Source organism: Zonotrichia albicollis, chromosome 4 (genome assembly GCF_047830755.1).
Source record: "Zonotrichia albicollis isolate bZonAlb1 chromosome 4, bZonAlb1.hap1, whole genome shotgun sequence".
In the NCBI taxonomy this organism is placed as follows: Eukaryota; Metazoa; Chordata; class Aves; order Passeriformes; family Passerellidae; genus Zonotrichia; species Zonotrichia albicollis.
In genome coordinates this window covers 39540821-39553091 of record NC_133822.1, presented here as the reverse complement: position 1 = coordinate 39553091, position 12271 = coordinate 39540821, and the positions used below count along the sequence as shown (strand labels likewise).

Genomic DNA, 12271 nt, shown 5'->3' with positions numbered 1-12271 from the left:
GTTAAAATCCCGTGGCACTTTTCTCAGGGGAAGCAATAGTCCCGCTAGCAAGGCCAGATGCCAATTTAGAGAATTAAATTCTGCCTACCCAAACTCCTCTTGTTTCATGTGGGTACAGTGCTCTTCACATCCTACATAAGAAGTTTGGAAAGGGTCTCCTGGAGCCCTGGGACCCATTCCCTCCTGCTGTTGGCAGCCTACAATATCCCCCCTTTCACAGACTGGTCAAACTCCCTCCAAAGAATAATTTGTTTTAGCCATAATTGGAGGTCGATCCAGAAGCAGTTGTTAGAAACTTGCTGCTCCAAATGGGGGACTGTGATATGCACTGTTAAACACTGGCTATGCTCCATCCCAGAGGTGGCTGCATTTCAAGAGCTGGCCAAGCAGAGGGCCAACCCCCAAGTGCCAAAGCACTGGAAATCCAGGAAGGAAAGGAGACAATCCTATGGGCTACTTGTAATGGGACAAATCATGCAGAGGATCATGGGGCAGGTTGGAGAAGCATCTTGCTCTTCATATGCCCTTGTCCTTCAGAGATGCTGAGCAGCCAGGAGGCCTCATAAGGGGACATGTCACTCCTCTAGAATGGCCTGTGGGAGAGGGATTGTCACAACTAGGTGAAAACTAAGCTAAAGTTTCTCCTTTTCCCCTGATTCGCTTTTTCCGGCACCATTATTTAAAGGGAAAATCTCCCATCCTCCACTGTTGGAAACTTGCACCAGCTTGGAAACCCACCAAAGTGCTTGAGAAGATGGGCTTCCCTGCAGGAAGGAAAGCCTGAGGACCAAACCAAGGGATGCACTTCACCAGCAAGGAGGCTGGTGTGAGATACTGTCCTGCTAGTGTGCAGCTACTGCCAGCTGCCACGGCCTGAGATTTCTAGGCTCCTATATAATTTTATTGACTCCAGCCTAGCCTCATTTACTTCATCTCATTAACTACTCCCCTATGAATCATTATTCTCGTGCTTATGAAACAACAGTTCCCATGTCTTCCTAGATTTAGTGATACAATGCAAAGAGCTGGACAGGATTTGGCCACCCCCCAACCACGCCTAGCTGAACATGGAATTTTGCACATGGCATTTCTGAACAGAGCCCAACAATTTGTGTTTTTTTCAATGACAGGATGATCAGGAAGACACTCTTAAAGAGGTATTTTTCCTACAAAGTGCACTTCTACAAAGGGTAGAGATGGGACTTGAAAACATACATCCCTAGCTATGTCCTCACACATCCTGAGCACTTCTGAATGCCTGCCAGGATTCCTCTTTCCTGCTCATCAGTTTGGGCCTCTGATTTCTCTCTGTGCAGATGTCAGTGGCACAGGACAATTAAAAAAGATGCTTGCAGTCCTCTAATGGGTTGACATCCCAGGCTGTTTTGAGGTAATTTTTGCATATTTGCCCGGGTTCTTTGTGGAGTCCTGCAAGTAACTGAACTAAAATCTCCTGTTACCCACAAGACCCTTGAAGGACCTCAGCACAATTAAAATGTAGCTTTGGTTAGGGACAACAATGATAAACTTGAAAGCCAAGCTTATCCGGGCCAAAAAGGGAAAAAAGCCCAACCAGGCTGAAGTTTCTACAACCCAAAAGTAGGACTCAAATATAAAAATTACTGACCATCTTTAAATCCTATTTGTTTCAGCAGCAAGTGTTACAACCACTCACTGTCATAGTCAGATTCTGAGTAGAAATCCACATTTTACTTCTGCTCTACAGAGCTAATTTCAGGTAAAACCAGTAGGACTGGTGTCCAAATCCTAAGGAAGAGAGGCAGGCTGCATGCAGTAACAGAAAGGCAGAACATATGAAGGATTTTCCGATAGGGAAGGCACAAGATCAATAAAATGCTCAGTAAGACACGCATCCCACAGCAAAACGGTGGTAATGTGATGTTTCAAAAGTTAAAAATATGTTAGAATTTGTTGCTGGAATATAATCAAACTGCAAATATGCCTCTTCTATAAATAGCAAAGAGCAACAATAGCTGAGGTCTCCAAGTGATTTATTAGCAGTATTCTGAATAGATGAACACTAAAATAAGTTACTAATTTACTAAAATCTTGTCAAGGAGACTCTGCTTCAGTAAGCCCTTTTATGCTGCAGCTTGTCTAAATGGGGACACTCAGGCGAGCTAATCTGAATTGACCACAGATGGGAATGTAAAGTGAATGAGATAATTGCATTGCAGAGTGGACAGTCACTCTCACTCACAGTTAAAGAATTAACATCTGCTAAGGGCCCCTTGAGCCCTCAACAGTGATCCCTAGCCAAGGATAATTTTAAGATTAGTGTGTTGAAAAGGAAATATTAATATAATCTGAACTATGGGAGGGAAGATAGCCTTTTTTGCATACTAGTAAAATTAGTATTCCTGTCTGAGCATGAAGCTGAAAGAGTTTATTTCTGCATCTTGTTTACTTAGATCAGATTATGTTTGGCTGGTGGATCCAGTTCTGATTTCCCTTGCAATAAATTGGCTGAAGGGTTACACCCTGGAAAACAACGAAAATACTCAGCACTTGTAGCATTTTTGTGTGATTCAGGCTAAAACTTGGCCACAGCCTTTCTCTTAAAACACTGGTGATACAAGGCTAACATTTAGAGGTTTCTGCCTATGCTTAACAAACTGCTGTTGTGAAACAATTAATTCACTGTATTAAGCACAGGGGAAGTCTATAATGACCTCTCTGCATGCAGCTGATCCGATATTATTCCCTGACATGGGAATGTGTCTCCTTCACAATGCTGCACATCCAACTCCTCAAACGGGCAGAGGCTTGAGGCTTGCTGGAAACCCAGGCTGGCTGTACCAAGGTTGGATGCCAGGGCAGGAGGTGGGCACCCACCATCTGCCTCCTTTCCTGTTGCCTACTGAGGAGAGGCTCAGTTGGTTTGTTTGGCTTCTGTACACCTGCAGAGAAATCACTGACCACTTTGCTGGTTGTTGAAACAGTGGTTCTTGCTTGCATGGGGTCAGACTGCAGCCAGGCTGCCCTGGCATGGGGCTCAGCTCAGCAGAGCCCCTGAGGTCTCTGGGCACGTGCTGACCTGTGAACACAGGTTTACTTCCACCAAGAAAACTATTTAGACCAAACCCAGGGCATTTTAGTGCAGTGTTCCTGACATCAGTACAGCCTTCAACCTCTTTGCTTGGCAGTTCTGCCCAGATTTGTCCTTTCCTTCCTAATCCCACCCTGGCTGTTGATCCTCCATCTCTTGCCTGCCTCAGGCTGGAGCCACATCCACATCACAAATAACCAGGTCTGGTGACTTGCAGCATTAGGGACAGGCAGCAAAGGAGAGCAGGGACCTACCAAGCTCCTGATGAGGTGATTCTACCCAACAATAGACCATCCAAGTGCCACACATGGTGTGTGACACAATTACCTCTCTGGTTCCCAGTGCTGAGGTGGCACCCAGCGGAGGTGACTGCAGCCTTCCAAAAGCATCGCTCTCCCAGAGCTCTCCAGCACCCCAGTGCCACCACTGCGTGGGCAAGCCCAGAGTCACACTGCTACAGAAGGATGAAAGGCATCTCCCTGAGCCATTTCAGCATTTCTGAGGGCTGGGTCTTTGAAATTAACCCAGAGACCTGGCAGCTTGTTTTCTACACTATCATAAATCTCCTCAAGATCAACATCATGGCAAATTCTGGGAGGGAGGATTTTTGTCATAAGAGTTGAAGTAAGCATCTAAGGAATGACTCATGATGATGAGGGCAGAATGCATAAAGTATGATCTTTCTTTTTTATAGAAAGTGAGGCAGATACACCTTTGACCCAAATTAAGATGGGTGATACATTGAAAAAAGGCCCTAAGCCCCTGAGTACTGTGGGGTTCTGCACATTGCTGCCTTGAACTGGACCTTGCAGCTACTGTAACAGTGAGCAGAAATGCAGGTGGATCAGCACTGCCTGTTCTTTACAGAGGGTAAAACCAGAAACCACCAGCCCAACAAGCTGCTGTCTCTGTGCCAAACACAGTGATACCTGGGGTGAGTCACCACCACCTGAGGCCTCACCTGAGCCAAACTGCTCATCCAAGAGGACAGACAGCAGTGAATGAGCTGCCAGCACCATGCAGAGACCCCAGCATCCTGCAAAATCCTGCAAGCCCTTAATGCAGTGCCCAGAAATGCACATGTGGTGTTGAAATGTCTGACGTGTGAGAAAGCAGCACACAGACAGTGTGACACATGGCTTGGATCACAGGTTACAGCTGTTACATCCCAGTTAAAAAAAAATCTAAAAAGTTAAAAAAGAAACCCAGTGGCCCTCACAGAATTTGTAGTTGTGCTTTAAAGAAGATGAGTAATACCCTTCAGAGTAAGGAGAAATACCCTTCAGACATGGACATTTTGGATGACTGCATATTTGAAACCACTGCTTCAAGTGACATTACTGTTTCCATATGTCTGAAATTAGGTGCTACCAAAGTGGGAGTAAAGCACAACATAACTCCAAACAGAACACAAAATTCTGATGTTTCTTTAGGTCAGATACATGTTGCTATTGGCAGCTACTAGTAATTGCTGGAATGCAGCACACTGTAATAAATTAAATGTGATATTTGCTAAGCATGCAGGCTTGCCATCTGGAGAGCTGCTGCTATTACTTTGCAGGTAAAAAGTGGTGTTTAAGTGCAGGAAACTGAAGTGTACCATGTGAGCAAAATCTTCTAAGCTCCAGCCCCTTGGATGGAGTATTTGCTTAAAACTTGGAACAAATAAATGCTCTTGACTTTTATAGCTTCTTTGCAATAACACAGACTAAAGCCATGCCAAAAGAAGAGGTCCCACAGGAGCAAGCTCAGTATGTAGCCTCTCTTTGCAGCATGCTACTGCAGATGCACCAAAGAGCACCAAGTTACTTTTCTTCTTCTGAGAGGCATTGGTTTCTATACACAAGACCTTGATTCTGCTGTCCCCACATTGCACCAGCCCAGAGAGGAGCTAGCCTGAGGTTGGGAATCGTACAGGTTCTCTCCAGGCACAGCTCCCATCCTGTGTGCAGGGACAGCACCATGCTGGTGTGCAGTGACCACAATGAAAAGTGCACCAGGATGCAAGCAACGGGGCACCCAGTACCAGTGGGGCAATTACTGCCTTGTAAGATGTCCAGGGTTTCTTGTCCCTGAGTAAAAACCCCTGGAAAGCTAAAAAGGGAGCATGCAAATCATATACCCAAGAGAAGTCCCACTGACTGGCCTAAGAGCTGTGGATTTCTCCATGCCCTCCATCACAGGCTGGCATAACTTCATGATTCAGGTGGGACACAGAGGTTGGCAAAAGTACCAAGGGCCTGAGAAATTCCCGGTGGTGAACATATATCCTTCCTTTTGTGGGTCTTACTTCGTAGTTAGCTCTGATTCAGAGCCACAGAATTGTTTGTCTGGGAAAAGACCTTCAAAGATAATTGAGTCCAACACCCCTGCCATGGGTAGGGACATATTTCAGTAGATCAGGTCACTCAACGCCCCACCCAACCTGGCCTTGAACACTTCCAGGGACAAGCCATTCTCAGCTTCTCTGAGCAACCTCTTTCAGTGCCCCATGACCCTCATAATCAAAAAATGTCTTATGTCCAATCTAAATCAATTTCAGTATAAAACTGTTGCCCCTTGTTCTATCAGAAAAGGCCATGCTGAAAAGTCTTTTCCCACCTTTCTCCTAAGCCCCTTCATATATTGCACTCTGAAAGGAAGTTTAGGCAGCTTTTTGGGGGCACAAGCAAAGGGTGGCAAGAAAAAAAAGGTAGCACTTTTCTCTCACCATTTGATTTAAAATGTAATGGAATAGACACTCTGGATTCTGTCTGACAGGTCTGGAGATCCTTGTTTCTCAGCTGATGAGGGCATGGAATAGCTTCTCCCAGAGGAAGACATTGGCTGCCTCCTGGGACACAGCTAACAGATGCATTTTAGTGAAAAAACAGCTCCCAGAGAGTGCAGAGAGTGACTTCCTAGTCAGAGCATGGCTAGAGGTGACCACAAGTGACTGCAAAGGGGTCTGAACACACGATTTTTCTCAACATGAATGCTGGTCTCCAAGAATCAGGCTTTCACCTCAAAATCAGTTCTCAGCAGAAACTGTAATGATATAAGAGATCTCCTGATTCACCAGTCAGATTTTATCCTTTCTCTGTGTTAGGCCAGAGGGAAATTGTAAATTTGATTAAGTTTTCAGGCAAGTTCATTAAATTAGGCCACTAGAGGGAGCAGAGTGCAGGGCTGGTGATCGGGAATGCGTCCCCGCGAGTGGGGGGACAGAGGAGGGCGATCCCACGGCCGCGGCTCCCGGGGGAAGCTCCCCAGCACCGGGGGACGGAATGGCACGCTGGTAAGAGAATTATTGGTAGCGCCCACAAAAGCATCACTCGTTATCTGCTGTTTCTGATCTTGAAAATCGTCCGACCTTCACGTATAATTTTCTTCTTAGCAAATCTGATGTTTTTCTTCCTTTTTTTTCCAAGTTCTTTTCACATAAGTGTGCACAGGAAAAATGACAAGGTATTAGTTTTTAAGTTACTTGGCTAACCTGGTTTATGGGAACCATACTTCGGTGCGAGGTGAGTAGCTACTTTGACTGCTTACGTGCGTGCATCTCAGTGAAAGCAGTCACTATTAAAAGTCAATCTGGTGATTATTCATTTTAACATGGTTGCATTTTGGTGAGACTGATTTGCATCACCTTAAAACCACACGGCTGCAAGATCTGGAGAAAGCTGTCCAGAGTGACGCTCCCTTTGGCACTCCTGAGGAACCACGTGTCCAGGCTGCACTTGTGTAGCGGGGTTCACCAGGTGGAAGGAAAGGAATTGGTTTGAAAAGAGAGGGACTGCGAACACAGCAAAGCAAGAGGAAGGGTGGTGCCCGCATCACCTAGGAGTGAATTACGTTAATTTGCCTCGTGAAATGACAAGCGATGCCGGTGAAATATAGTGAAATATGAAGCGTAAACACGGGTGCAGAGATTGCAGGGAGAAAGGGGGCTGGAGCAGGGGCTCTCCCGTCCCAGCCCAGGCACACTTACCTCTCCTCCAGTGCAGGGGAAGGGGCTCGAATATCTGGAAGTGCAAATGGCTCCTCTCTGCCTCACGTCATCCTCCAGCCCGAAGGTGGCCGAGCAGTTAGCAGCAAAGTATTTGTAAGGCTTCCACGTCTCGCCGAAGTCCTGGGAGCGCTCCAGCACCATGGCAGCCGGCCTGGGCGACTTGAAGACCATGATCAGGTGAGTGAAGTAGAAGGCGGCCTCCAGGTCCAGGCGGATGGTCTCACGGAGGGCATCGTGGGCCGCCTGCCACCAGGTGCGGGGCAGGCGGAAGGGCGAGTCGGCCATGGCGGCGGGCGGGTGCGCCAGCCCGGCCTGGGCCCCGCTGCAGCGGCCGCACCGGGGCCGGCGGCAGCGCCGCTCCGCGTCCTCGCTGTAGCTGCAGAAGGGCTCGGCGTGGCGGCGGCCGCAGGACGTCTGGGTGCGCAGCGCCCGCCCGTGCGCCAGGTTGCCCATCCGAGGGTTGCAGGCCTTGTCGCAGGGACTGCTCGCCGCCGCCACGCCGCGCAGACCTGCGGAGGGGCAGAGAGAGAGCGGGGCTGCAGAGAGCGGGGCTGCAGGCGGCTCCTGAGCTGGAGCACCGCACCCCGTCAGAACGGACGCGTCCCGCTAGCGGGATGCTGCCCCCGCCGACACTGACACCGTGTGCCGCTGGTACCCACCGAGCCCGGGCGGGGCTGTGGGACAGTGTGGCACTGCTGCTCAGCTCTCCCCTCTGTGGAGCTCAGTGCGCCTAAAAAAGGTTAAAAAGCCACCCCAAAACTTTTCAGGGTTTCCCTGCACTTGGGAAGATGCCTGCCTATCAAGAGATGCAGAGCAGGCAGCCGACAGGGTGAGACATGAGCACGCCCTGCCCTCCCGACCCCGGGCACCAGAGCAGGGCCGAGGCTTCAGGGCCAGGCCACCCTTTTCCCGACGTCTCCAAAGGGATCCAGGTGGCCCTGGGGAAGTGGAGAAAAGCAGAGGAAAGGCAAGCTGCCGACAAGGCAGCATGCTGCCCCCAAGCCAGGAGACTGCCTGCACTGCTACAACCCAGTCCTTGCAGCACTGCTGCAACCCAGCCCACTGTGCAGCACATCAGGGGGCGGGCTGTGAGAACCCACAGGAATATCACCTGCCAGCAAAGGCCTCAAGTCTTCACCCCCTTTCCCACCATTCTGTCCCCACCCCAAGTTTTCCCACCATCAGAAACTGTTGCTGACACCAGTGTTTAATTGTAGCATGGCATAAGTTTGGAAAGGCTGTTGCTGATGAGTGTAAATGGAAGAAAAAAAAAAAGTTTTGGTTGAAATTATGCTGGCAAGCTGCCACACAGCTGAGGCTCTGTGGTTTTTGTTCAAGCTTTTCTGGAAGTCCTGTCAAATTTTAAAATCCACAGTTATAGAGTCAAAGAAGAATAAAATCACCATGAAACCTATGTAACTCTCACATATTATCAATGTAACTCTTGGTGCAGCAATGCTTGATTAGGGGCTCTCCAACATTTTGTTAATTACTTTCAGAGTAGGTCAAAGCGGTATTTGGGGAATTGTTTAATATAAAAAAAAAATCTGTTGACTTGGATGTGTGGAGGTCAAAGCATCTGAGGTGCATAATGTCTTCTTTATCACCAGGCCAGTCATACACAGTCAGCTTTGTGCACCAATTAATGTCTTCTTCTTGGCATTTTTGTTATATCTGAAGGTCATTTCAGTTTAGCATCCAATAAATCCTTTATCTGGGGTTTATTCAGCTTTTGCCTACAGTGTCATAGCTGCAATTAAGCTATGTTATGCACTAGCAGTGCTAAGCCTTCCAAGCCTGACAGAATCCCCCATTTCTCCCACTCTTCAAGAAGCACTCTGGATAAAAACCATTTTTACCACAAAAGTTCTATATGGGTTTCCTACAGCATTTCCTCAGAACAGCCGTGGAGCGCTGTTTGCTGTGCACCCAGTACAAGGCACTTCTGAAGCCAGTCTCTGGATTTCCCTGGGTGAGCAGTCTTGGGAAATTTTTAGCGAATAAGAAATGCTCAGTCAAGTTAGCTTCCTACAGTGTGCTGGTAAAGCTGTGTTGGAGATGACCTACAGTAACTGTGCAGGACACCTTTGCTCCAGAGAAGTAAACAAATAGAACTGTAAGGTCAATGTAATATCACCTACAACTCCTGAACATCCTTTTCAAAGCATTGTATAAACATTAACTAACCCACGTAGCTCTCCTGAGGGGTAGGTAAGTTAAGTGCTATTATCATATTATCAGTGAGGCCAGCCAGTAGTTGGCCTAATTTATGTCTTTGGCTGCTTTCCTGGATTCTTTGGCTTACGTGTAACACAGAGCAGTTGGCCGCTATGCAAATAGATGAACATTTACTGCGGTTCCCTCACTTGTGGCATTGCAAAGCAGATTTGGGAAGTGTAGGAAGAGCAGGGCTCAGTCAGCCCCATCAGACAGGTTGAGATTACTGTTTGTGTTCATCAGGTCCTTTTGTTTTTAGCACACCAGGCTGCTGCCTCCAGGAATGCAGTGGAGGAGGACCTGGTCAATGGGAGGTTTCCCTGTGACTGCAGTTGGTGGTAGGGCTGTCATAGATGGCCCCAGGGCAGAGACAAGGCTCTGCCTGAGCCCGGCTGGGAGGGGTTGGCTACAAAATCCCATGTCAGACGCCGGCAGCTGAGAGTATTTGATTGCTCCCAGCTCGGGGTATGCTGCAGCCCTGGTCATGCACGGTCACTGACTGCAGTTGTCTTCGGGCCAGGCATTGAGGGTCCCTTCCTCAGCCGGGATGAGATCTGGGGCAAGGGACCTTGGCTTCAGTAGGGTTTGAGAAATGCTGCTGGCACACAGTCGTGGGTCCCAGGGGCAAAAAGGGGGGAGAGGAAACCCCCTTTGAAAGGGTGTTTGTTTTCACTTGAATTGGAAAAGAGTTGCATGACCGATGCAGAGCACTTCGTGTTATGAAAAGTGACAGCTTTCTAGTGTAACACTGGCTGCCACAGGGATTCAGTAAAAGGACAAACTGAGAGCATAGAGGTTTCTATGCTGGCAGTCACAAGTTCACAACTGGTCTGCCACAGCACTGGAAAAGGTGCTTTTCCCTATTGCACTTAATGCATCTGCCCAACTAAATCTTCCCATTCTATCTACTGTACATGCCACTGGACTGGGATCTTCAGTGATGAGTAAGAGCATGCAGCAAGTACCATGACTCACCTGGGAAAACATCCATGGAAAATCATATGCTTCCTGCTTAAGCATTTTAGCAACACATGCCTTGTGATGTTTCGTTTATATCTTGTGCCTCATTAAATGTTTGTTTCCCATCAGAGTTTTTTTCGTCTTTTTAAAAAAGAAATTTGGCACTCGGCTTGCACCCGGCCGAGGAAGCGTTACGCAAACTGTTTATGCCCGAGTGTGTGTGCTGCGGGACCCCGCTGCGGGCAGCTCTGAGTGCGAAGTGTTTATTCTGCGGGAAGGGGCTTTGGAAACCCTGCCCGCGCTCCTCCGCACCCCGACGGCTCGGGGCACCGCCGCCCAAAGCGCCTGCGGAACCCGTAGCACCCCGCCGCTGCCATCCGCAGCGCTCCGCGGCATCCCCCGAAGCCCCGGCCCGAGCCCACCCGGCCCCGCCGGCGGCTCCGCGGGCAGGGGCGGCCCCGCGCAGCACAGCGCCGTACGGCCGGACCCCTCTTTGTCTGCGGCGCGGGGCGCGGGGGGGACGCGCATCCCGGCCCCTGCCCTTCCACAGCCACCCGCGCACGCCGCGGACAGACACGCACCGCATGTGCGGGCACACGCGCACACATATGCGCACGTATATGCGTGTGTGCGGACACGTGCGGACAGAGACCGCACTATGAGCACGGTGCGCGCACGCCCGTGCGGTTCCCCGTGCGTGCGCACACCCGCGCACACGGGCGCGGACGCTCCAGCACACGCGCGTTCCCGCACACGCGCCGCGCATCTACCTCGCACGCCCGCGGAGGACGGAGAGCGCCGAGCGCGGCCGGTCACGACCCACCTGCAGCAGCGGCGGCGGCGCCCAGCAGCAGCAGCAGCAGCGCCAGCCGCATCCCGCGCCCCATGGCCGAGCGCCCCGTGGCCGCCCGCCCTGCGCGCCCCGCCGCCCCGCGGCGCGACCGGCCCCGCGCGGCATCAGCGCCCCGCGCGGCACCGCCGCCCGCCCGCCGCGCACCGCGCCGCCCCGCGCCGCCCGCCGCGCAGCGCCCGCGCACCGCCCCGGCCCCGCCCCGCAGCCCGGCCCTCCCGCCCGCCCGCCGGGGCCGCCCGCCGCGGGGGGCTGTTGCCGGTGCGCGGCCGGGCGCGGTACTGCAGCGGAGAGCGCCCGTCCGCACGCACACGCACACCCCCGCCCCGTCCCGCAGCCCCGGCAGCCCGGGGCGGGCGGGCTGGTGCCCGCAGACAGAGAGGGATCCGCGATCCCCCGGGACAGCGGGCTACCCCTCGCCAGTGCCAGGCTTCGGCTTCCGAGCCCGGGCGCGCTGTCGGGGCACAGAGGGTGGAAGTGAAGCTGCAAAAGGCAGCCTTCCTCCGGCCCGGCTCGGCTTCTAACGAGGGACTTAATTTACCACAAGTAACCCTGGGCAGCTCAACTTTGAAGGCGTTACTTGTTTAATCGGCTTTTCTGGTAACTGAGCCATGGACCATGTGAACGTGAGAGGTTTTCCCTTCTTTCCTGGGAATTGGCAATCTCTGGCTTAGCTCCCATATGGTTTGATGGGTTCGATAGCACCGGTCACCACACTGCTACAGCAGTTTTGGGCTCTGTAAGTAGGAAAAGGCACAGTTACATCCACTGCTCCCTACCAGACCATTACTTTTTAAGGTCTCAGCGAAGGACTATTAAGGGAGCAAGGGTGGAGCACTTCTGAGCATTTTTTTTTACTCACCTGAATCTAATCTGTGAGGGGAGCATGTTGCAAGAGCTACAAAATGCTACAAATATGTCATTCTCTGCACTTTGAACTTGGACAATTTAAGAACAATTTCGTTTTAAAAAACAGCATAACTGCGTCTTAAGACTACCACAGTGCCTCCTGTAATGCATTTCAAACACACATTTTGAGCTGCTAGGATTATATCATCACCTAAATGCTCACTGAAAAGTATTTAGTGCGCAATCATCTGACTGGACAGTGTTATCTCTATGTCTTTACCTTAAAAGGTAGAGGAAGGTTGATCTTTGCCATCTTTCAGTTACATGCCACAGG

At 50.6% G+C, this 12271-nt stretch overlaps 1 protein-coding gene across 2 annotated transcripts in view; it reads right to left on the bottom strand.

The window, feature by feature from the left end:
* The window catches only part of NTN4 (netrin 4), a 48209-nt gene extending 36963 nt beyond the window's left edge, over positions 1-11246 (bottom strand). Inside the window, exons 1-2 of one of the 2 annotated variants that reach the window (XM_074539597.1) lie at positions 11062-11246; positions 7041-7570 (exon numbers count right to left, since the gene is read on the bottom strand). In XM_074539597.1, coding sequence (XP_074395698.1) covers positions 7041-7570; positions 11062-11125 — 594 coding nt within the window. In that variant the 5' untranslated portion in view covers positions 11126-11246. Of the gene's footprint in view, positions 1-7040; positions 7571-10253; positions 11020-11061 lie in introns of those variants that run through there. The other variant, XM_074539599.1, reaches the window with a different exon arrangement.
* Between the last annotated feature and the right edge of the window lie 1025 nt (positions 11247-12271).